This window comes from Tyto alba, unplaced genomic scaffold (genome assembly GCF_018691265.1).
Source record: "Tyto alba isolate M040663 unplaced genomic scaffold, T.alba_DEE_v4.0 Super-Scaffold_1000006, whole genome shotgun sequence".
NCBI lineage: Eukaryota > Metazoa > Chordata > Aves > Strigiformes > Tytonidae > Tyto > Tyto alba.
The window spans coordinates 9,210,201-9,236,937 of NW_024881272.1; the positions used below are offsets into that span (position 1 = coordinate 9,210,201).

The 26,737-nt window shown below is 36.5% G+C and overlaps 2 protein-coding genes across 2 annotated transcripts in view; one reads left to right on the forward strand and one right to left on the reverse strand.

Annotated features, from left to right (window-relative positions):
- CDC73 (cell division cycle 73) overlaps positions 1–26,737 on the forward strand; it is a 113,945-nt gene that overhangs the window by 50,255 nt on the left and 36,953 nt on the right. The window lies entirely within an intron of this gene.
- On the reverse strand, positions 9,529–19,373 carry B3GALT2 (beta-1,3-galactosyltransferase 2). Its single transcript, XM_032998542.2, has 2 exons — positions 18,790–19,373; positions 9,529–13,890 (listed from the first exon to the last, which is right to left on the reverse strand). The coding sequence occupies exon 2, from the start codon at positions 13,757–13,759 to the stop codon at positions 12,491–12,493; it is 1,269 nt and encodes a 422-aa protein (XP_032854433.1). The 5' UTR covers positions 13,760–13,890; positions 18,790–19,373; the 3' UTR covers positions 9,529–12,490.

Genomic DNA, 26,737 nt, shown 5'->3' on the forward strand with positions numbered 1-26,737 from the left:
TTTAAGGAAATAATGTAACTTTTTCTGATGCCTCTCATAAGTGGAATGAAAATGATTGATAAACCTGACGTTTAATATTTGGCAGACTTCAAGGAGTTTCTGCCTTATGTTCAGTAAAGTGATGTTTCTTTAGTGAAGCCATATTTAAACTCTATTAAAATGCATAGAGATATATTGATACTTCATAAACGTGGCATAACTAAAGAATGTTCACAGCTTTGAGAAATGTTACGATTATTTTTTTGCCCCACCCACCTCTTTTTTTTTTTAACAAAAGACCCACTTTGGCTCAAGTAGGCTTGGCCCGTTTCCTCTCCTACCACATTCCCCACAAGGAAGCTAAATTAATTCTGTCCATAAGAAGATTAAAAGCTGATGGGGTAGGCAGATGTTTTCTTTTCTCGAGGGTGAAAGCAGTAGAGTAAGGCTTTCTGGCAAGTCTGAAGGTGATGGGGGAGAAATGTTTTGCTTCTAGTTAAATTACAGAAAGGCATTTATCCCTTTTTGTAATACACTTTGGGTTGTTATTTGGTGGGAAGGGAGGGCTCTCAGTCATTTTTAAATTTCTTGTGGTTTGTGACATCTTGCTGGAGGAAAGAGATGTATTCTGCTTTTATTTATTAATAGTTCACTCTAACACTGATCTGTAGTGAATTTTTTATACTTCAGTGTAAATTAAGGTCTTACTGTGAATTGTATTTCACTTTAATTCTTTGCTTTTCACTCTAAAATATTTAGAAGAAAGTTATACTTTTATCTAAATCTGGGTTCAGTTAGTTTTCAGTTATTTTGATGAATATGTTAGTATTTTTTTTTTTCCATTGGTAAAGCCCTGGCTGAAGTCATGCTTACTCCTTATTACCAAGCTGCTGTAGGAGAGACTTAGGAAGGACCCTCTGTGTGTTCTAGCAGTATTCAAAGGTGTTATCTCTTTGATATAAACTGATTTTTAACCACTGTAGCCTGTTATCCAACTGTTGTAGCCTCCGTCCTGACCTGGAAGCTATTTAATAGTTTAAGTTCTCAAGGTATATGCCTTCCTCAGCATTAGATCTTCCTGGATTCCCATCTTGTTTAGGGATTTTGTGACAAATAGGCTTCTGGAAGTGGCTTTGGGTTCATGCAAATGGCAATCAAATAATAATACCTATGTGTAGCTTTGCGGGGGGAAAAAAAACCCTCCCCAGCTTTGGGGGGGAAAAAAATCCCTCCCCTGTCTCTGAAATGAGACCTTTCTTATTCTTCCTGGTAGCCTTTCAGTCTCAGTCAGTGCCCTTCAGGGACTTGAGGATCTTCTGAAACTACCTCCCAGCCTTCTCTTGTGGCTGCTGAGCTTCCCAATACAGGATTTGTTTTAAAGGTTTAAAACCTTAAGTTTTTTAATTTGTAATTTCACACCTCAAGTCTTCGTAGGGTGAAGTTGTTGCCTCCCAAGCGTGGCTAGGAGTCATTAGGAAGTTAAGAATCTTAAACAGTCATCTACATTTTCCTGTTAAAGCAAGTGCTTCATGGTTTAGCCATTCAGAAATAATCTTTTCTCCTTTGTATTAAGGATGATGCTATCTAATATGGCAATATACAAGTATTCCTTAAGGCTATATCTAGATCAAGGCACTCAAGGAAATTAAAGCAAATTACCAAAGTGTACAACATCAACATTCATAAGTTATAATGCATTAAATTGCCATTGGCTGGTGTTGTCTTTAGGAATAAAATTACTTTAGTTGGCTGTAGTTTAATTTCCTTGGTTTACAGTGAATGAAGACCAATTTACTCCTGCATGAGGAAGTTCATCAGGGAATTTAATGCATTTAAATTAATATGCTTTGACTTCTCACCTTTATTTGAATCTTTATAAACCTTTAGATCATTGGTTAGCCCACTAAGTTTGGGAGCAGCTTTCCCTGCTTCTCTTGTTGCTAAGGTACCACATCTTCATCCTGTGTGCATGTTCACTACTAGCTCCCATAGAATTACAGATTTAATCTGAATTGGAGCCACAAATAAAATTAAACTATTGCTCTTAAGTCCAGGTAGTAATTGCTAGCTTATGTAGAACTACAATGATATTTATTAACTAGCCTGTAAAGACTGCAGATCTTGCAGCATGCACTGTTCAAAATCGTCTGGATTTCATGTAAATTCAGTACCTTCTAAAATTTTCATAATACGGTTGTTCTGTGCATATTAAAAAAAAAAAAAAAAAGTAGCAGACATCTTTCTAACTTCTGATTTTGTGTTGGTTAGCAAGCCCCAAGGTAGTTGGTTTTGCTTTTAGCTTTACATAGCATGTTTGGTGTCTTTAAGGCAAGAAGGGAATAGGAAATTAAATTGCTGTGAATGTTTAATAGAGTGATTATTTTAGGGCATAGTCACTCCTTTCACACTTCTACTTCAGTTGTCATTACACAAGTAAAAAACCTCATTTCCAGTACTTAAGCAGATCAATTGAAGCCTACCACTTAAAATTCGTCCTCTCATTTACTTACATAAGTTGCTTAGGACAGAATATTTTCTCTTACAGTTCTTTGGTGCTTGCCCTGCCTACGTATTTTCCCCAGAAATGTGACTTTTCTTGGTTTTGCATCTTTTACCTCTCTTCAATAGAAAGAGATGTACTATGTAACACTTACTGTAGTGTCTCAATTTTTAAAGTTTGGAATAATGGATGGTAATTACAAAGTATTTCTACTGATTTTTTGGATATTTTTTCATTTAATGTAGTTAGCAGCACAGTAAATTTATTGATAATTTCTACTTCCATACTGAATATATGGAGGATGGTGTAGTCTCAGATGAAAACATCCCTACAGTTGAATATTTATAGGTGAATTTCTGTGTTCTATCCTTAGATTTTTTTTTTTTTTTTTTTTTTCCCAGTAAATGGGGTGATTCGGGTAACACTTCCATAAATTCTTAGATAAGGTTTATCAACTGCTTAGGGAGGGAGTACTGGTAATAACATGTCCTAATCAACATTTATTTGTACTTACTGGATTTTTTGCAAATCTGTATTGATACCTTGCAAACCATTGAAACAAGTCAATTTGATTTGGCCTAATATCATCTGATGCCACTGTTAAGCAAAGTGTTGGTCTGAAATGTATGACCAATTATCTGGTGACTTATAAAGGACTCAAGCATATTAGTAAGCTTTGAAAATGTTGTGTGGAAAATTGAGAAACTATGGCTTGATATTTATCAGAACCAGACAGGTTTGTGTCATCTCTTCTAACTGGGGTCTTAAAGTGATGTTTAGGGAGTTAATGTTCACTTTAAAACAAGACCAGTTAGAAATTTCACTGAGAGAGAATGTTTCATCATTAGCATGTTCTGGAGTTGTTTGGGTGGGGATGGAGATTGTTATCTGTTTGTTTATAAAAATACTTAGTTTTTCATATTGCATCTTGCCAAGATTCACTTCTAGTGGCTTACCATCTATCTTTTTGATAACTTGAGAAAAAGTGTTGCTGTGAAGAGGTAGTTGTCAAAGGGAAGTAAGACAGCAATAGAAGAAAGCTTTATTGGTTTTTATTTTAAAACAAATTCCATTTTTGTTGACTTCCCAAAGGCCAGGGACCAACTATGAACATGGATTCTTGTGTCTGTGTTGACTACTGAAACCAGTGAAATGCCAATTTCTGTAGTTGGCCGTGGTGGGAGGCAGTCTTTTTTTTTTTTTTCCCTATGGCAACTCATCTCATTGTAATCATTTTTCACTTCAAGTAACTGACAAAGCCAGACTAAAATGTGTTCAGCAAATATGTAAAGCTATTTTTGCCCAAGAGTCTTTAAGTGTCACAGAAAAAGTGGAAATTATCCAGCACCTTACATTATACATCTGGATATGATAAATAGTGTGAAGGCCAGCTACTCAACCTTCTGGCATGGTTGAAATAGTCCGTGCTTTCAGAGCACGAGTGCCGTCTAACTCTGCAATTTATCTTAACTTTAAACTGGATCATAGTTGTATGTGCTGAAATGACTGTACCAGTGAATATTTTCTTTTCAGCACTTTAAAGTGATGCAGAAGTACTTTGCTATATCCTAGCTAGAATATGATAGCATGTACTGCTTTCTGCACTTCAACTGTACACTGGTGGTTAGAAAAAAGAAAAGGCACTCAATGCTCATATTGATCAGTTGTCACGAGCATTCTAGGATTCATTAGTTCTATGAGTAAATCAAGATATTATGAATCCAAGTATTCCATTAGTATTTCAGGTGATAATACTCACAAGTCCAAGAGAATGTGGTGATAAGAAATAGGGGGGAAAAAACCACTTTATTCCACATAAAATCTATTACAATGAAAAATTTTTAATACAAGATTCATAGATTGTTTTTTCTCTTACGTAAATGGAAAAGGTAAAATATTAATATTTGACTGGTTGTCATAAGTTGTCTTGCATCAAAGGAAAGTAGTGTTTCTCAAAAGTCATCGATTTATAGAATTGTGCAGAAGATGTTAGAGATAGCACGTGTACACGTGTATAAAGTTTCTAGATGAATAGGAGTAGGGGTAAGGAAGAAATGTAATTGTGTACTTCATTCTAGTTTTTCGATTCCACTCTGCTAGCCTGAAATTTGGACAATAAATCATTTCAACTGTTAACTTCTAGTAGGAAATGGAAAATGGTGGAAGGGAGAAAAATTAAAAAAAGGTAGAGGGACCCAGACAGTGCAATTTTTAATGAATATGGCAGCATTATATTTTACTCAGGCTTAAAGCCCCCAAGATATTGGCAGAGGGCTGTTGTTCCTTGATTAACTTTAATGGAAGTTGGATATCTGAAGTTATTTGCAACATCCATTTCTTAACTGAGTTTTGATTAAAAGGGGAATCATACCTTTGTTGGATGTAACAAGCAAACTTGCCAACTTCTGAAAAGGGGCTAATTCGCAGCTGAATAGGATGAAGTAGTAGCTGGCTTTAAATCTGAATAAATAATAATTTTTGTGAACTAAGAGTTGTGTGTGTTATTCTTCTTCGATTTTTTTTTTTTTAATCATTTTGAGAATTTAGGAAAAAGATTAGCTTTAAGTTATGTGGTTGACTTCCAAAATAAATAAACCATCTCAAATTTCTAAAAGTCATTTCAGATTTTAAAGAATTTCCTCATGTTAGTAGAGGTATTGTTGAAAGTACTTTTTCTGTTGAAGATATATTTTATGTAAGAACAATGTGGGTTTGCCTTTTTTGTGGTTTTTTTTTTACCTTTGGTATTCCTCAGTGTGCTTACAGCGTAAGCTTTGTAATTTGCTTTTGGAGGAACAGATGTTAGTTGTCCCCTCAGGTGTGTATGTGATATTAACTTTTATTTTAGAGTCTTAAGTAATGTTAAGAGTACCTCTCAATTGTAATCTTATTCTTTAAATTATTGGGACATAAAAATTTTACCCTTTTCTACATTAAAAAAACAATCAATGAAATACAATACTTTGAATTATTCAAAGATGATACAATGGGAAATTGGTTATTCTCTTGATTCAGAAGGCTGGATAATTGAGTTGGATTTTTATGTCTACAAAAATCAATGCCTAGGTGGACTTTGGAGGAATGCCTATAAAAAGACTGGCATTTGCATTAAGTGGCAATACTAAATTTTTGACTGCGTCACAGATGGTGTTTTCCAGTGCTTCATTTTTGTTTTATCATCTTGCATCAACCTATATGTTATGGCACAGCGGGCTGAAATAATGACGTAGGGGTTTGTGTTGTTTTTTGGTTGTTTTTTTTTTTTTTTTTTTTTACCAAATTCATGCTTCTTTTGGAAGTGATGACAGTGACATAGAAATCCTGAATGAAGCCTGGAGTCTTTTTCTCAAAATGTTTCTTAGACCTCAGCTTGTTTAAATGCAGGATATGCTAAATAATTATTAGAGGCAGTAAGCATAGTTTTTGTTTTCCTTTGTGACTTGTTTGGTATTTTACTAACAAAGGATTTCTTGTGACAGTTGTTTTTTCTTGTTTGCTTACTAAGACATGAAGACACTTGGCTTTCCACAAGAAAAGATGTGGTGAGGTTGTGATTTTTCAAGAGAGGAGGGATTTGGTGTTTTTATGATGACATGGATGTTTTTAATTTAATACAAAACTGTAAAAAGTGGTAAGAGGGAAATAACTGGAAATACTTAACTTTTTGAGGACATTTTTATGTTGAAAAGATTAATGTTAGATACTTGCAAGCACAGCTATTTACTCTAGTCTGATTTTTGTTATCCTGGGAAATTTTAAACCTTTAAGGATTTCACACTGTTCTCAGTTTCTTCATCTTTTGCAGCTGAATTAATTGCAAGACAGTATTAAAGTTGGTATCCTTAAAAAGTTAAAACGAGAAATGTGTTTCACATGCTTTGCTTTCTAATGAGGTAAAGAAAAAGAGACTTGTTCATTATGCCCACACTGAGTATCTGGAAGATCAGTGTGAGTGGTTCACCAGATACTAGTATTAAACCGGTTGAAATGTCAGTTAATATTAAATAAACCTAAATGGGCTAAAAGGAAATGGATGCACTTGTTCTGATGCTCTTGTCCTCAGAAGCATACTTGTATATTCTTCAGTACACCTTGCCCTCCAGTGAGGTAAAGCAGGTTGCAGTGTTTTACTTTTAAAAAGCGTATATTGGTTACAAACTGATAAAGATTTTAGAAAAACACTGGTTTTCTCCTCCTCCTCACTCGGGCAAATGATACCTGGAAGATATCAGCAGCAATTCCATTCATTCTTTAGAAAGCATTTTCTTTTCTTAAGCATTCACAGGTGAATGAAAGCCCTTTGAGAAAAATCCTGCCAAAGATTTTAGCAGCGTTGACTTCTCAGCCCTGTACACCAACTGTGCACAGCTTAAGCATTCAGATGGAAACCTCTGAGAGTACATAAAGCTTCAACCCATGAGTACTCCCTATGCTGGAGGGACTTCTTTTTTTGAGAGTAGTAATTCAAGGTTACTGTCTCGGTCAGAACGTTTTGACCACAAACATCATCTTGAGAAAAGCAAAGGGAATGGTTGTACCCTGTGGTTTCAGTTATAGAGCAGTTAGCTCATGAGCCAAAATGCATCATTACTATCATCCAGTTAGTGTTATCATGAAAGCTGTCAGATTTAAATGCTTAAGAGAGCTCTTGTAACTGTTGCCATGGTAATATCAGAATGGCTATGTGGTAGTTTTCATCCATATCCCATGTTCTGCTAAATTCCTTTGCAGTCATTTAACTGGGAAAGGGAGGTACCATATTGTACCAGGCTAGATTTCTTTTGAGTTAACCAGGGACAGATGAAGACTGAAATTAATTCTTTCTTTGACAGTTAAATGTATAGTCCTAGATACAAGTGATCTAGTTCCCTTTGCTTTTGGTTTGACTGCATGTCAACAATCCTATATAAAAAAAACTCTCTGAAGTTACTGACCTGCTATTCATGCCATCATGTCACGTCTTGTAATTACTTGGGTTCAGGCTATAATAAAATACAAGCAAGCGTTAAAATCACAAACTAAAAACTTGGTTAGCAGCATGGATTTATGTGACAGAAGTTTAATTTTCTCCAAAAGGGGTGAAGTGCAAACACTTGCCACTAGAGATTCAGATCCTGCTTTCTAGTTTGGCCTTACTTTTAATGCTTTCCCTTATCACTGAGCCTGCCGTATTTTTTTTTTTTTTTAATCTGTGTGATGTTGATCAGCTGCTGCATTTTTAGTTTCACTCTTCTGTTCTCTGACATTCAAGAGCTTTTTTAACTCACCTACTCTAAGAGGTTCTTCTCCACAGCCCTCCTTCAGCCTCCTGCCCTGGAAAGCCTTTGACTTCACTCTTGCTGTGGGTACAAAGCAAAGACAATGTTCTCTCCTTTCTGACCTACATTTTCACAGTGCAGCATGGCATGGCTGGCGGTGCAGCTTCCCTGCCTCCCTCCTTCCCCCCGTGCTCCCCTCGCAGCAGGGCTGGGTCTTGTGGAGCAGAACTGGAGAAGGGAGGCGGGACTGGATGGGCTAGAGTGTAATCTGTAGTAATACAGCGAATGCCATGGCTATTGGGTATGATCTGCAATCTGAAATTATTGTGGTCAGCAAGGGTGAGATTGTGTGCCATCTGAATCACATGCTGTTTTGGAAGAATAATCTGAAATGAAAAGGATGATAATGCTCTTAAAATTTGATAGGTGCAGTTACCGTAGTATAATTAAGTAATTGTCCAGTATTTATTTATTTATGTTATTTGACAGCATAAAATAGGGATTGAGAAATGGGGTTTAAAATTGGAAAAGTATGTTAACTCCTGCTGCTTTTGCAAATCAGTTAGAAGCATGTTCTTGCTAATAGCACAAATGTGAGAAGTAGTAGCTTCTCTATTAGCATCTTCCCTCTCCCTTTCATATCTTCATAGGAAGTTTTCACACATTGCAATGAGTATTCATTCAAGAGATAAGATTTTCTTTCACTGTGGGATTATGTAGGTATTTTAGGTTGAAGTATGATTGGCAACTCTGTTAACATATCAGGAAAATTAGTAAGGGATGGTGGGGCAGTTTAATGTCTTCTATGTGCCTTCCTCCCCTCCGGTGCCTGGATTTAGCATGGATTTTGAGGCAGTAAATGAAAGGCTTAACATGTTAATATATTCTGAAAATATTTTGTAAATATGGACTGACACATTTTATATTACTGCGCTGCAAAGAAAAGCAAACTTTAAATTACTGTTCTAGCAAGGTTAATGTGAAAGCCAGTCTGTCTCATCTCTTTTAGATCACTGCCATCATACACTTTTAGATTTACAGGACATAAAAATAATTTACAACATTTAAGTGAAAACCTTAATGGACACTGAATTTTCCCTTAGACCAACCACTGAGACTTGGAAATACCTTTACCTGTAATCTTTTCGAGACTGGAATAGGTTGTGAAGTTTACCTGTGAAAAATCTGTCAATGGCTGGGGATAGGATCAGTTGTATTACACCAAAACCTGTAGTTGTGTATTTTCTGTGCTCAAATCTATTGATGTGTGATCTGCAAGCAGCCCACATCACTGATTTAATTGGAGATTTGAAAGGAACAGTTCTGGTTTTGGTTCATAACAGTTTTTTGTGGGACCTCATTATTTTGGTCATCTATAATCAATGTGCAAGTCTTTATTTAATTGAAAGTTAAATAAATAGGGAAAAATGATGGAATTCGAATTTCTGGTTTTTGTTACCGTGCTGCACTTTTCTAAGGCTTTTCTTTGTCATAATGATGGTATTGGTGACATGGCATTTTATTTTTTTTTCCTGTAGTAAATTTTGAGTCATTATGACTTCCTGTATTTGTTTTCAACCTGAAGTAGGCACACAGAGAGGTAAAAACATTCAAAGCAATTATTGAGGTGTATAAGTTTGTATAATGAGTAAACTAGTTAGATACTTTTTGTTACTGCATTGCAGACATGTTAGACTCTTGATACAAGCCTGTATCCTGTTGCTAATGAAAATGCAGTTTTTTGTCTTGCTTTGAGAAAAGGAAGTGAGAGAACTTGTCAAAGATTTTAATGATATAATTATTGCACTATTTTTAACAGAAAATGGTTTTATATTCTAGTAGAGTGAGCAAATAGCTTAAACACAAGCTATAAAACAGTAAAAACATTCAGAGAATGGAATGTAGATCTTTCATTCTGTAATTGCATATTTCATCATACAAGCTGTTCCTCCTGCTTCTGAAAGCTTTGTAACAAACTGGAAGAAAACAGTACTTGGATACAAGTGATGTAAGTAGCCTTTGGCTGTCTTGGTAATGATTCAAATATATTTATAGAATAGCTTCAATTCACACCCAAACATTAATACAAATTTTTTAAAATTATGTTGGATCCTCAAAAGGTCATTAAAAAATGGCTTTTATTTTACATACTCCTCACTAGTGTTTTAACTAGGAAGAAGTTTGATATACTGAACTCGTAGGCATTGAACTGTAATTCTGCCAAGTTCGGGCAGACCTGCATCATGCATGAGCTCCCAAGTGGAGTACCCAAGAGGTGGTTTGGCTGCCAAACTTTATGATTCAAGTGCCAGACTATTTAAGGTTTAGTTATTAACCTCTTGGACTATACCCAGAAGCCAGTAGCAGCATTTTGAACTATCCAGAGTTGGTAAAATCTAAGTAGAATACACTACAGTCCAGCTTGAAAGTACTGAAGGCAGGGAGCAGTGTTGAAGTCCCTTCCAAGAGGATGGATTGTGTTCTTGGCCAGCATTACTCAGGGAGAGGCCACTAACAGGACTGTACATCTTCCAGAACCGAATACCCTTGAGTAGTAGCTGGCTTCCAACACTGACACCGGTTGTCTAAAACTTACACTATTGTGTAAAGCTTGTATATAGTTAACTTAAGCCCCAGGTAGCGTTCAGCTGGGATATTACTGTGGCCTGGGTTAGCTGGAAGGGAGGCAGGTAGGCTGAGCATGAAGAAAACTACAAATGGGTGTTGAAAGAACAGTTCCAAAGAAGATTTCTAATGCAGCTTGCATCTCTGTGTCGCGTGAATGCCAATAGTCTTCACATGAACTAAAGGAATGCACTTTCAATCTAGTTGGAGAAATCTCTTCTGCAGAGAGTTACTATTTTTACACGTTTGCTTTCCCCAGACATGGACATTTCTACTATTTGAGGTATCTCAGAAATGCACAAATGTATAATTATCATACCTCAATTACAGCAGATCACAAAATTTAGTGGAGGATCACAGAAAAGTTGTGACGAGCAAATTCACATACACATCTTCAATAGGAACTCCTAGAATGCCTTCAGAGGACTAGTCCCATGCAATATTGTCTGCTCGTGTGTAAGTTCTTGCATACAGACAGCCTTATGGCTGCTGAGAGTACTCGGTAATATGATTTCATTACAAAGGAAAAAAACCTGCTGTGATCTCTGTATTGTGCATGGTATGAAAACTAGGCTTTAAGAACTAGGGAACACTAGGAAAGTCAAGTAGTGCTAAAGCTAGAAATCAATTTTTTCCTGAGCAGCTTTCCCATAAAAAGTGAAGTCTGAAGACCATAAATATCAATTTTATTAAATAATAAAAGTACATCAAATATTTGTATTTTATCCAATTAAAAAGTCCCAGTCAAATGGAAATCTAATCACAGTTCCATCATTTGCTGTGAAATCAGAGGTGGGTATTGCTTACCCTGGCACTGTGACAAACAGTAATAACCTGAATCTGATACAACTCTGCTGTAACTGTGTTGGAAAATAAGCTTTAAAAGTTCTATTAGTTAGAAAACTGGAAGCCTGTGAATAGATTTAACCTACTTCTCACAATTGATTTTCAGTGGTACATGTTGTGGCTTTAATTTTTAAAATTGTTCAGATTTTGTTCTTGCCCATATTGCTAACTGGAACTCTCAATCTTAGTATGACCTAGTCTTCCCCACCTACAATATAAGGTATGTGGCTTAATTTTCTCTAGCAGACCTATTTTCACTTGGCTGATCCTTCTTTTTTTGGCAGGTAGGAAAGAGCAAAATCAACAAAGATGTGGTTGTTTTTCTCCCTCTTTCCACAAAATGGAACGTGTTCCAGACTACGATTAAAGACTTGAAGTTCTGTTTTGCATTTCTGATCAGGCTTTGAGTTACCATGATGTAAGGAAATTCAGAGCAGATTGAATGAATTTGCATGAAGATGCCAAGAGGCATGTTACTTGGCACCAGATTTGAGGATCTCTCACCTTATGACTTCTAGGGAATTAAGTAACTTTTAGTCAGCTCTTTGAGGAGAATCTGGTTGAATCTAGAACATCACTTGCGTTTCTGAAGGTGATGTACAAAGCATCAGTCTTCTGAACTTTGATTTCGTTTATCCCTCCTTTGTAACCAAAATAAGCAACCTTCCCTAAACTGGACCTGCTTTAAGAGAGTACTTTCTTTAGTGTTTTAGAGTTCATTGGTAGTGTCTTACTAAATTGTAAATGTGACATTGCTAAATGTATTGTACATTAAAGAAGCATATAACAATTTTAGTGTGGTATTTAAAGGTGAAACTGATCTGCCCTTTGTGCACTTCCTTAGTTCTTAATTTCTTGTTTTACAGAAATCCTAGATAACAAAAAATCATTACATTGAAGAGAACTAGAGCTATGAATGCATATTTTAAAATAAAGTTTTAGTGTGGAAAATATGCTCAATTATATTTTATTGGCACATAAATCAGCAATTGTACCACCAAAGTGTGCATGCTTATTATTGCACATTAACACAAAAATCCATATATGCCATCTGCTTGTTTTCCTCAAATTTGCTGGGAGAACCTTTTGGTTATAGTTTCATAATATTAGTGTTATCAAGAGCTATACTTTTTTTTAACTTAAAAAAATAATTTTCAGACTCCACTATGTGATGGGGATCAACTAAAGGCTGTCCCATTAAGCTCATCCATTTTCACTGTTCATGCGTTCAGCGGTATTTACAAATTGCACATGGAGTACATTTGACAGAGGGAGTGTTGTCCTAGTGCAGTTTACGATGGCGATACCTGCCTGCCTTTTCTTTCGCTGCATTGGCACAGGCATTGTGCTTATTTTGTTGTAAGTGGTTCCAGTATTTGATCAGTTCACTAGGCTGGAACTGATGGGAGGTAATTAGGTGGCTATATTTACAGCTGGAGTAAGAAACTCGCCAGTGATTGAAGACAAACTCGTTGGGTGGAGGCATAGGGTCAATTCGCAGCTTGGCAAGACAGATCCCCACATACACATCCTCTAAATGTAAACGTCTGATGCTCAAGGAGACTTTAAAGATTTTTTCCGCTAAATCTCCAGAAAAAACATAACCAGTTCCAGAGCAGAATACAGGATAACGTTCACTTGGATACAAATCAGGTGGCATATACCACTTACTATCCTTGTTCCTATTAGGTGCATAACCTCTCATTAAATAACCTGTAAAATACTTGTGCCTTGGAGGAAGTTCTGGTTTCAGGAGCTTATGTATTAAATATTCAGTATTGACAAACATATCACTGTCAGTTTTCATAACATATGGAACATGTGGACAGTAAGATGCAACCCAGTTCATTCCCATCAGTGTTTTAATGGTTAAATTATAGTAGGTATCTAGGTATTCTTGTTGAATGATGTCATGGTACTGTCTGCTTTCCTCTAGTATGGTACGCTGGAGGTACCCATTTATCTTGATGCTTAACCCCAGCAAAAAAATACGAATAATTTGGATGCCAGGTGTCAGGCTTTCGTTACCCCAAGTTTGTCGAATAGCTTGTCTAGCTTCCACCTGGCCTGGCTCTGCAGCTATGAGCAGTATTAGAAAAGGAGTCTTCTCCTGGCACTTCTCGGGCTCATTGATGATATATTTGAAATGATACGAAGCTGGGTGCCCAGTACCTTTCTTGTTGTAAATACTTCCATTGGCACTGAGGGTGTTTTCCAGACCAGTTACTCCTTGTGGTGATAAATCCGTGTTGTTGGAGTTGGTGACTGTTTGAGGCCTGAGTGTCTGAGGTACGGCGTCTTTCCACACGTTTCTTAGAGAGCTGTGGTTTGTCTCGCTTTTTGTAGATCTAAATCCTCGTATAGTGTAAGCCATGGGATTTTCTTTGAATCCAGCCCTGCCTGGCAGCCAGTCATGATGATTAAAGAACAGAAACATAGCAAAAAGAAATACAAGAGAGACCAGGCCAATGAGATGGGTGCGAAACAGAGACCTTTTGGTATTCCAGGTCATCTTTGCAAAGCAGCAGTGTCGTCTTCTCCACTGAAGCATGTTGTAAGAATCCTATGATGGGATATGAGACAATGGCCAAGCAAAATGCTCTTCTGATCGTTTTTGAATCCACTGCTATTCTTTGGTATTCATTTTGAGCATGTTGAGTAATTCTCTGCAAATGGCTCACACTGCAAAGATTTAAGAAAGGAAAGTCAGATATCTTGAATTTTATGTACTCATATTATAAAAGGTTACAATGAGAAACTAGATATAAATATAAAATTGAGTTCAGTTTTTTTGAAAAACACACCCATGTTAATATAAACAAGGTTTGATTTATGCTAAAAGCCAACGTTGCCCTGTGATTAAACTTGACTTGATTTGTTAGCTGTTAGAAATACTTTTTTTTTTTTTCATGGTAAAAGTTTTGACAAACATCTTGGCTACCAAAGATAAAAAGGAAATTAAATTGATCATGTTAGAAGGAAAAGTGTGAAGTAGATGTAAATAGCTTGAGGTATACTGACTGTGAAATCCTTGTACAGTGTTTGAGGAGGACTGAATGAAAAGGCCTTGGTACCAGATGGAAGGTTTATTGGCATTAATTAAAATTGATTTGACATGCAGAGGCTAGTACGGCTCACAGTTTAAAAACCCTTTTTGTAAAATGGTCATGTATTGGTGGTGGGACAGACGGCGCAAGGTTGATTATGGCAGAGTTGTGTTAGTCACAGTACACTGCTTGGCGTGTTTCCACTGGCCCCGACTGTGCTCAGAAAGTCAATGAGAAGATGCACCTGTCAAAATTAATTTTCAGGGTCCAGTAACCTCACTGCACAGCCCTCAGATGGTAACGCAGGATAACATTTTCGGTCACCTTCCAGGCACCTTTAACCTTCTACTCCACACTGAAGGAAAACGCTGAATGGAGCGCTTGGCTGTTGTGCCAGGCTCATATTGCAGCTGAAATAAAATTAAGCTGTTGATTTTTAGTAGGCAAAGATCTTGGGTTCATATTAACTAGAAGTAAAATGGCACAACATGAAGTTTCTGGAAAACTGTCAAATGTGATTTTTACTCTTTTTTTTTTTTTTTTTTTTTTTTTTTTCTCTCTATAAATGTATATGTAAGTACTGTACTTCTGGTATCACAAGGAAATTTCAAGTATTGTCAGCAGCAGCTGTAACTGTAGGAAAAAGTGCCAAAGTAGTCTGTGCTTCATGTTCTCTTAAATTTTTTTCATATTCAAGAGCAGAGTCAATATGGCAGCTTCATGATGCTGCATATTAAAAGCTGATCACATCATCTCGTAAATGAACCTTTCACTGCACAGTAGCAATTCGTTTGTGATTTTCAATTTGCTCTAATTTATTTCTGGGCCCTAGGGTTTTGTATAGGAAAAAGGATGACAGTTGAACAAGAATCCATAGAAAATGCTATTTCTAATATAAATGTGTAATTTATTAATTGCTTTGCTATCTTCTAAAACCAATATTTGGATTAATTTCTGCATTTAAAAACTAAGTGACATGTTATTTGGGAAATTAGAGGCTTTTTTATTGTAAGGAAATAATTTAAGATGAGATGGCAGTTGAATAATGTATTATTAAATTGTATGTGTGTGACTTAACATTTAATCTGCCTGGTTCATGCAAAGTAAAATTTGTATTTCAAAAGGGTAGGGAGAGATATATAACTGAGGTTTATTTTAATTACTGTATGTCAGTTTATATATAAACAAAATAACGTGTATGCAGAAGATGCCATATTCACAGTGTTGGGAAGCAAGCAGGAGGTAGTACTGCACGGAGTTGGAACTGTCTCTCTTACCAACCTCCGCTAGGAGGAGCAAGTAAGTGGGGATTTTACCTGTGGTTTGTGACAATGTTGTAAACGTGTCTGAAAAGGGGACACTGCTCCTTGATTTGCTGTCTGAGATAGTGAAATATTTGCCTAGTGGTCTATTAAGCTCTTCCTTGTCGTTGTGCTGTTACACAGCGTTCACAGATTTTGTTTTCAACTCACTGAAAGTATTTCTGGTTGGTTTTGTGGGTTTTTTTTAAACTGCTTGGGACTAATGCCACTTTACCACAGACTGAGCTATCTTTCTGAAAATTCTCTTCTAATCTACAGATGTTGAACTTGTGTATCTTAGAGTATGTAGCTTGAGAATTAACCTGCAATTCCACACTGTTCATTTTATGTTATTTTAACTCAGACATTATCTTTCTGTAAAAGAAAATAAGACCCAAATGTAGAAGACTTAGGTTTATCTGGCCACTCACACCTGCTTTTGCATAAATAAAATAAAAACCTGCCCTCAAAACTAAGAATTTTTAGTTCCTCTGCAGTTGTATAGTGAGTTTTAAATGAACACTCAGCTATTTGGGAAGAATTCCTCTGCATAAGCAAACATAAATGTCACTTCTAAGGGTACCCTAGATCTCAGGGAAATTAATTGTTTGATACCAATTCAGAGGGCAACAGTGGGAATATTTGATTAATTATCATTCTATTACATGTGTATGCAGTTTAGGAAGAAAGTCAGAATGAGAATTTCACAACTGTGGCTTAGCAGCTAGAATTCATATTTTGTCATACTGAATTGTTCCACTTCTAAAACTGCAGTTATTAGATGCAAATACTTAAGTAAATCAGTACTGCACTACTATTCTGTGTTTTAATTTTTAACTGAGGTAATGTTTTGTTGTGCACCTACTTTCATAGGTAAAAAATGAGAATTTTAAGTTGCATAAATATTTGTGCAAACTGAAAACTGTTCAGGTGCTGTCTTTCAGTGATGCACTGAGGAAGTGTCCCAGAAAAGACAGTGGTAATGGCTGGAACATTTTTTTACTTTTTTTTTATAAGGCTGTGTGCTCACATTCTACACATTAAAATAAGTTTTACAGTGAGGGATGGAACTAGAATTGTAAGAAACTTAGAGAGTGATTTCTCACATATTTCCCTGATTTTTCAAGGTGGTAGTTTCCTAGAAAATCTTCAGTGTCGGTTTGCCCTTTAAAAAGGCATTGTATGGATATGGGAAAGACCCACATATATTTCTCAGCTTCATAAAACTATTGACTGAAAAAAGTAAGTAACTTCGTCTCATTTTCTTTGCAATTCAGATGTAGAACATTTGAAAATATGCAGTGGATATTAAGCATTTGAAATACAGCAATACAATATAGCAATTGTACCTTTGAAAAAATACTACATGTTGGGATGCACTATCAAAAAATAATCTAAACAACTGCCAATTTATAGTAAAACCACCATCAAATAGTATCATAAAAATATTAATTTTTTCTTCACTTGAATTAGGTTTCGAGCATTACTGCTTTTGCCCAAATAATAAAAAATTCATTTCGCATAAAGCTTATGAACAGGCACCAATTGTTGGCAGTAGATAAGAAAACCTAAGCGTAGCAAAAGGTCTCTATACAATCACCTTGTCCTCTGAAAGTGTGTTGTTGCATGTCGCTCTGCATTTTGAAGATATGATTTATAATAGTTCTGCTTCATTTTTGACACTTGACTGTGCAGTCACTGATGCATTATCAAATGCCAAATATATAAACTGTGAATGCCTCTCGAATTTTTATTTGTGGTCTGTGCTCTGCTGGTGTTTCGGTTCCTTGTACTTTCAGTTCTGCTCTGTAATTACAGCTTTGCAGATTGAAGCATTCAACTTCCCATTCACACGTCCTGGATTTTCATATTTTGATTAGCTGTGTGGGCAAACTCTTTAATTAGAGGGAAGAGTTCAAAAGGCAGCCGGAGTCAGTATTCTGATAAACAGCAGCAGCAGTTGAATATTAGGCCTCACAATGTGCCTGAGTTCACTTGCAAACTGCATTAATCTTTTGCACTAAACGGTACTCGGGATGAGGTTTGATCTGCAAGTTTTTAAATGTCAGATACAAAAGTTGCACCACTAGTCAGGCATACTCCTCCAGGAGTGTTGCCTGAGGGTAGTTTTTTTTTTTTTTTGTTGGTTTTAAAAGTTTTGGAAAGTGACTTTATTTTCTGAATGTCTTAAAAGTGATCTGAAATCAGTGACTGTTGTATGCTGCGTCCTTAGTTATGTGTACTCTTTTCAGTTGCGATTGTTTCATTGCATGTTAGCATTGCCTTGGGCAAAGAAAGCACACTTATATTGACATTTAAGGATTTTAGCTTACTGGTAGATTCTGCAGATAAGCACTTTCTTTCTGTGGTGTAATAAATTGCTGTAGATTTAGGTCTTAGATTTGTATTGCAAATATTCATCTTGTTTGTTTGCCACTAGTGATGAAGTATTAAATTTCAACTATAAATAGGAATGAATGGCAATTAGATGGAATGTCATTTTACAATCCAAGTTAAACAGTCAGTATTTTCATATTAAATAGAAATTGTAATGATGGCATGACAAGTTACATGCTCACCATTTTGAGTGAATAGTGTTTGAAGGTTTCCTTTTGGGATGTCAGAGAAGCCTGATGTTACTTGGAAAACGTAGTGCCTGATTGCACTGCTGATGGTTTAAATCACGTCCAATCTTTTGCATGCTCCCAGTTTCTGCCTGATGACATTTTGCTTGTGTTTTGGGAGGGGACACAAGCAAGTGTAAAAAGGTCTGAAGGTACTTTTAAGATAATGTAATTTGACTGTGTGGTCTGTTTTGATGGTTTAGTGCTCCCAGTGTGTCCTATCATGGACATTTTACCAGTGCTTTAAGATTACTTCAGATAAGGATTAATTCTGACCTAGTTTGAGAGGATTTCTAGCTGTTTTTTCTGTATTGTGAAGGGGGTTGAGTTTTTAATTTCTCAGTTAAAAGCAATCATTACAGCAGCTACATTATCCCTTTAATCCCTTCTCTCTAGCCACACCAACCTTGTGCAGACTGTAAGCAATGCATTTAGCAAGTGTAGGGTAGTGACATTGTGCTGTGAGAGAGGAAAACCTGCTAGAATTTGTTCTCCCCATTCAGATACGTGATATCTCAGGGCTCTGCGAATTAGGAACGATCATTATCTGTAATGGCTGAAAAGGTAACAGACAATTGAATGAATATCACACACAAGGATTTGACATACCTTCCTTGATCAGGCCATTTATGGTGCGAGGATTATACCCACAGAAAATAGTTTTGGCACGCCATCACTTCAGCAAAAAAGATGCTATCGAACATGCGCACATCCCCCAACAGTCTGCTTCCTGCGATTGCTTTTCACAGTATCCAATCTGTCCATCTGTCTTCTCGTTGCTGTGTTACCTTCCTCACTCATAAGTGTTGTCCTTGTCTTGGGGCTTTTTGTTCATCCTTCAAACAAAAGGACAGTAGTTTTCATTTCTGTTCTGATCGGGGCTGTCTGGCGTTCACAGCCGATGTATTGGAGCTTTTACATCTGGTGTTTCCCTTGTCGGACAATGCAGTGCTGTGTTCTCTTCTCCTCAGTATCCATATTTCTAATGGTAATGTTAGCAGGGAGTGCTAGCGCGTAGTGGTTCAGTTGCCTTCAGTAATAGGATTTCCCTCTATTCCTTTCTTCATTGTTGCTAGGCAGTAATAGAAATGGGTTTGAGCTGTTTTAACCAAGGATTCTGGTCTATAAAATCCATTCCGTAGTTCTTCAGCTGCTGCACAGGCAGGCAGCAGTTTAAATGTGGGCTTTGACAGATGCTGTCTTCTGACAGAGCAGAATTTAACGTCATTGCTTGGCTGAATCCCACGTGATTGTTTGCATTCATTTTGACTAAATCGAAAGGCAGCCAGAAAGCTGTACAGGCTCTTGCTCCTATTTGATAAATGATACATACTCAGTTCAAGCACAGTGATAGGTGAATAGTATAAAAATTGTATGATTATTAAATGAATGATTGAGGGTTTCTACAAATTGTTTTCACTTCTGCTTGAAGCTGTTACTTGTGATTCTCTAGGGGATTTTTTCATGCTAGACGTTCTATTCCTGTATTCCAAAAGTGGTTCTGCAGTGCAAAGGAATTATAAGCATTTAAGTACCGAAGCCTGATTTAACCCATGTGGCTTTCTTCGAGTATAAATCTTTTGTGTCTTCATGCCAAAGAAAAAATAAAAATTTATTTCTTTACTCATACTTCCTTTACACATGCTTACTTTATAAAAGCTGCTTTTTGTAATCTTAGGTTTATCAATTAAGCTGGGCGACACTAATGTATAAGCACATGCTGTTAAGCTGCCTTTCTGCTGTTAATGGCTTTCTTCCTTTGTAAAGGTTGAAGTCTGGTATTGCAGAATCGGGAGCACTTGATTTCAATTATTGATGTATCTAAAATGTCTTTTGTCTGTTATAGGTATACCTATATTATAGAATTTGTCCTTCTGATCCTAATGAAACTTGTGTTCCTTTCATTTCTGTCTTTTCAAATGACTGACCCTTTTATGCTGAACCATCTTATTATATTTATGACATGTTATAAATAAAATATCAGAATAGATAGCTCAGGAAATAGAAAGCTACCAGTATAGTTATCCAAGTATTTATTAGTCACTGTGTTTGTCCACTCTATTTCGAAAAGTTAATGACTAGCTCTTCAGACTGTTTGGTGTTCTTCTAGGGTTTTTTGTTCTTTGTTTGGTGGTTTGTGGTTGTTTTTTTTTTGTTTCAGGGTTGGAGAGTGGTTGTGTTGTTTGTTTTTTTGGTTTTGTGTTTGTTTGTTTGTTTTAGCCAAAGGATAAAGAAAATACAGTTGTTCTGTCCTGTGGTATCTCTGAGTAGGACTGCAGGGTACGTATGTCTGTTCCTGGCAAATGAGTCTTCCCCAGGCAGTCATTGTGTTTTACGATTCTGGATGCATATTCTGAAAATTTACTAGAAACATAGTCAGATTTATATCCTACTAAATCATCTGTGTACACTAACGTTTTCTGTTAATCTAGTCTTCTTTTTAGTGTATGCATTTCCTATCCTAATGACAATTTCCACAAATCCTATGATCCTATTTGAGGACATTTTAGGAGGATGAGCATATTCCCTAAATATTAATTATACATACTACGTGCATATCAGTGAAGACTTTTATCTCTTCCACTCTCAGAATTTTGTATTTAAAAAATAGAGAGGGGGGGTCAACAGAGCAGTGGAGCAAGAGGGGAGACACCTATGTCCAGCACCACTTACTGTTCTGGGTTGTTTATGAATAATTGAGAATCAATGCATAGAAAGGTTGCATGTGTGCTCAGTCTACTGAATTTTCCATTTAAACAACAAAGCTTTCTTATCGTTATCCTGAATAGTATACAGAACTTTATGATCTGTTGCTGTATGTATACAAATGTGTGACAGGGTTTGGCTAGGAGTATTGTCAATTTGCTGCATTCTGGGCTACGAGTAGGAAATCCAGTGAGATATGCATGCAGTTAATTGACGCATGTAATGGTTTTTCAAATACCAGCACGTAAATCTGCCTCTGACCTTTGAATTTTCAGAGAAGACACATAACATTGTGTTTGGGAGACAAATCTAAATCCCAGCAGGGTGGTTATTGAAATCCACAGTGTTTCCACTTTATTTACTACTGCTTTACTATACCTGAAGTCTATCTCTGAAGGTTTGTGAGTTATATGTAGTATGTTTGCATATTGGGATTGGCAGAGATGTTTTTCTTTTTCTGTATATATTCATTGGTAATTACAAAAGGTACAAAAATCCCAAGGGCCGTTTTTTTCTGAATAAAATCTGGTTTCAAGTAAATTTCAAGGGAATAGACATCAGCTTTGGCTTTTAATTATATGACCATATCAGTTGTGCATAGCTTGTAAAGTTCGTGCAGAGCTCTTTCCTGTTGACACATGTAAAATCTGTCATCTTGCCATGTGAACAAACTGAATATTGAATTCATAAATCTTAATGAACAATTTCTTTTGCTCACTCATTCTTTGCTTTTAAAGGATGAGCAGGTCTTTGCTCATCTCACAGAAAAGTAAGGAAAAGGTTTGATTTTTCTACAACTTTCTATCTGGGTGTGACTACTGTAGATTGAGACAGTCAAAGTTTCAGAAAGAAAATCCTTTTCTTCTATAGCACTTTCTTCTTTAGTACTTTTAATGATACTGTATGTTTCTGGGCATTTCAGGAGGGTAGAGCTTGCTTTGTATTGGAAATGTGACCTGAAGGTTTGAGTAATCTTGCTGGGCTGGAGGTTGCAATGAGCTTTATTTTGGCTTAATCTCACTCTGAAGGGTCAGTGGACTGCTTGTTCTTGATCCAAAGAGTAATATGTTCTGTAATGTTACTATGGTTACGTCTTAAATTAGAAGCTGCAAAGTTAGTGTTTGAAATGCTGCCATCTATTAAGACTACGAAGGAGTTCCTCGGATGTGAAGATGTGCAGTGTGTGTGTAAGGAACACTACAGAGTTACTGTGACCAGTGAAGGCTTGACTGTTCAGTGAGTTCTGCAAAGCCAGAAGCAGATGCAGGGAGTTGGAAAAGATGCGTGCTTAGAATAACCTGTGTGTGTAACAACTGTGCACTGTGCAAAATGTCCTCATGCATAACAGATGTGTGTAAGTTTGGAATGTTCTTCGAGAAACTTAAATTTTCTACATGTCGTTTTTAGAGGGTATCAGTAGAATCTTGTCTTAACTGGTTTTAAAGTAAATCAGACCCTAAGGTTGAGCCATTAAATAAGATTCTCTATTGACACCATTAACATTAGTTTCTCAAATCAATTTAGAGTGGTTGCAGCAGTCAGGTGTGTACTGCAGTGGTCATGAGTCCCATGAAAATTAAAATACGTACATCATAGCTGACCTGTCAACTGGGTGTTCTCGTATGGACTGTGCTTTCTGGATACTCTCTGAATACTCTGCAAAGATTATTCCATTTTATCATAGTAAAATGTAGCATTATTTCAGCTGTAATGTCTTGAAAATGTTTCAAGTGACAGTTCAAAATGATTAATGGCAACATTTCCAAGGTTGGTTATTTTTGCTTTTAAACTTCTGGAAATGTGATAATACAGTATGTCATAAACACATAGTTTTAATTTTCTGTGGTAAGAATTATTCTGTATATGGCCAGTGGCCATTCTGCTCTTTAGTTCAAAAAGAATACTTCCGTGAGTCATTTAGAATAGAGAGGAGAGGGTTATATAATATTGGTAATTTGCTTGGCTACTTTGTGATCCCAGCATGTTTCTTAACTATCACAAGCATGTTTGGAACTAGCAATCTAGGAATGACCACAAGTGTCAGTATTGCCTGCCTTATTTTCCTTAGAACATTTTTACCATTGCTTAGGTAGTTGAGAAACCCAGCCTACACGTGCTACATTTTTTATAAATGGTCATGATTTTGCACTCCAACAACACCCAAGCCATAAACTTAGTGATTTCATTAACCTTTGAATGTCTTAAATTTCAATCAGAAATGTGGCAATACAGGTCAGCCTGAAATGGTGATAGAGCAAGCAAAGGTTTCCAGTTATTCTGAAACATGCATGCTTTTGTTTGCTAATTAGTAGTTGATAATTGTTACAGCATTTAATAAGGAATATAAGAAAATCCCCTGATTTAGCAAAGTTGTGAGAGAGAAAAGACTCAAGTGATCTTTTCAAGTCAGGAGGGTGCTTCTTATTCCTTCTGCCTTAGGAAACATTTCAAGGGGTTATTTCATAATTCTAAAGCTTGTGGTTTTTTATGAAGCAAACTGATGTTCTAGGTATCCAAATGGAATTCAATCCACTCTCCTGTCACAGCTTCCTGTGAAGAGCACAGATTTGGAGTGTTTCAAAATTCACATGACAAGCCAAAATACGAAATGGTTTCTAGTCTGCTTTATTTCTCTTCTGGTTTTCTGTGTAACACAAATTTTATATGTTGGTCCACTGTCCAGACACATGTTTACCTCAATAATATGTTGTTTGCTTTATTACATCATCTTTCTTTTCTGTATTCTGATTTTTCATGTGTTCCTCCAGGCTTTGCATCCATTTATTGCTGATCTCAAGCACTAAATGCAGATTTTTTTTTTTTTTTTTTTTTTGAAGGGATGGACAACATAATTCAATTGGTATTGTGCAGTATTTGTGTTTGTGTGGTTCTTCCCTGATAAACTGAAATCCAGTGCCAGCAGTAATACTTTTCTGCCTGTCACAAGTGTTACTTTTGCATTCTGAGGAGAGCAGGGACTTCATGAAGCTTTGATTCAGCACAGCAGGGGAGAGAAAGCCAACCAGCAGAAGTATCAACCGTTTGCAGGCAGTTTAAAGAACAACTGTGGAAAATAGACCTCTGTTTTTTTCTTTAGCTTATGACTTACCCCTAACACCCACCCTCACACCCCCAGCATGTGAATTTGAAATGAAAATTTGAGTTTTTACAGAAAGTGAGACTTCAGGGGAAGAACGGATACTACATATCAAATCTCCTGAGGCAGAAAGATGACATCCTATGGGAGTTAATAGGCCACTAGCTCTTATGCCTAAGGAAAAAAAATGTGTTGTTGCAGCTGGTACCACCTATCCAGACCCCCCTTTCTGCCCAGTTCCTTCCTGCAACAGGCACAGAAAGACCTTTTTCCCTTAAGCTTTCATCAGGCTCTTGAGGCATCCAGCACTTCTCTCCCAATTATTTGAAGACTCTTGGCCCATCAGGTTCATCACCAGGATGCAGATCTCCTGGCCAGCACTCTTCCTAGGACAGCTGTGTGAGCTACATAGATTTTTTTTTTTTTTTTTTTTTTTTTTTTTTTGGTGAGACTTGATTAAGAGATTAGCAGCTCCAACTGTTCATCTGCTCACCATGTGTTTTTTGTTTTGTTTTCTTTTCTTTTATTTTCTTTTTCCCCAATGTATATGATTTGTATGTGAATACTTTGTCAGCCTCAAAAATTCCTGGTTTTGAAGAGGAAATGGGTGATGCAAATGTTTAGTTAATATTAAATAATGTGGAATTGAAAAGCTGGACTTACAGAGCTGTCAATTTTATGTGTCTTGGGGTTGAGACCCGTATTGACTCTTTCCATCTGTCACGTTTCCTTAGTAGCTTTATTACATTAATTCCTACAGCTCTGTACTGTAGGTGTCCTCATTTGCAGCTAATTCTATGGGACATGCAGGATTTACAACAGGAATAACAAATGTTTAGTAAGTGTCTTAAATGTCTGAAGCCCATTCTTCAAGCACAGGTTATTAAACTAGGAAAAAGAACAAAATATGTGGAAAAATCCTTTATTCAGTGATCCAAGAGGTTCTCCTTGTAATAAATTTAAGCAATGTTTGTTCATATCTAACAGAAAATCTGGATCATAAAATGGAGAATAAGTCCCCTTTTAAGAGCAGTTCTCTGCTGCCCTTCCTTTGACATGTTGGGGGGAACCAAAAGTGTGTGAAACACCCTGCACACTGCCTAGTTTAATAGAACTCCTTCAATTTGGTCAGCCAGTTCCATTAATTTAACTTAAAATCAAAGATTATCTTTTTCTGCAATATAGAGGTATTACAGAAAAATTACAAGAGATACACAGTCTTGTCACTATTAATAAGCATCTGCAAATCTTTCTATCACTGATCTGTTTTACTGAAGTAGAGTAAATTTATAGGAGCATCTGTCATCTAAAAAAACCCCAACTCCTAAAAACACAGAAAAAACTGTCATCATCTTAAACTCCACAAATCTCATGATGGGTGATGGGTTGCACATTACAGATCCTGTTAATTCTTTGCCTCTCAATGATTTGCATAACTAAGTGTTGAGAGTTTAAGAAATCTTTTTCTGTTATTTTTGGTTAATGCATGTTTTGTGTTTTACTCATGCATGAGTATTATGGTTTACATTGCTGAAGAGAAGAAAGACTTTCTGAGAGACCAAACCTGACTTCCCCCTCACCCCCACTCTCTACCTTTGCATCTCCATCTTAGTGTTTTCCTTGGAGTTATTTATTTTGCCAAATATGTAAAGCCCTGTAATTCTATTGATATCAGTAAGAAGCATAATAGTGTAAAAAAGACAACAGTCATTTTCCACTTGTACTGCATTTCTAGGCAAGCAAGCAAAGAAATAAAATAGGATTAAAATTCCATCTTAATTTAAAGAGATCTGAATACAACACAAAAAGAGAATACGACTTTTTTTTTTTGAGAATCCGGGTCACTTCATATGGAGAAGGTTTCTTTGCTGTGAAAAAAAACTTTCTCTTTTTTTTAAACTTTTTCCTTTTTTAGTACAGTTGACCCTACACAGCACTGTCTGGAACTATGCACCACTGTGTAATTCTATGCTGGTTTTGCCTTGTGACAAGAAGAGGTTTTTTGTTATGTGTAATTAACTTTCACTTACCTGAGGTGTGCCTGGGGGAAGGGAATGAGCAAGGCGATATGTCAGAAATGTGGGAAACACTGAATGCAGTGGGGAGAGTTAGAGCAGGTCTCTTGAATCTCTGTATTTCTCTTGCAGACAGGTTGGTTGGGACCAGTGCCAGATGAAAACTGGATCTATGCATTCACATGATAATGCACACAATCTAATAAGCCTTGTGGAATGTCGACCATTAGGGAGTAGATGCATCAGCCTACTCTGAATGGTCTGGTGGAGTTGGTTCAGGTCCCGTGTGGCTGGAGCTAATAAGCTCTGATGACTGTGTAGAATTACTTGCTTGTTCTTGAAACAATGCTGCAGCATACATGAGATGCTTGCAAGATTTATAAATAGTAGCACCATGCTGTGTGGCAGTGCTGTTTTTGAAGCCCTGCTGGCCTGGGAAGTAAACTAGCTGTTTCTACAAAGCTGTCCTGAGCTAATGAAATCGCTAAATTTCAGGCACCTCTGTCATCCTGAATGGAAAATGTGCTTCCAAGAATATCTGATCCCAGTTGATTGAGATCTGATGGCAATAATAAGTTGAGGTCTGGTTTGTGGTTTGTTTGTTGGTTTGGTTTTTGTTTGTGTGTTTTTTTTTTTTTTTTAATAGCTTTTGTAGTGCTAGTGCTTTGTCATTATTTTTATCTAATTTTCATATGTTTTCCTTCAAACTAGGCATTAGTCAGTAACAAAAGTGTCTGTT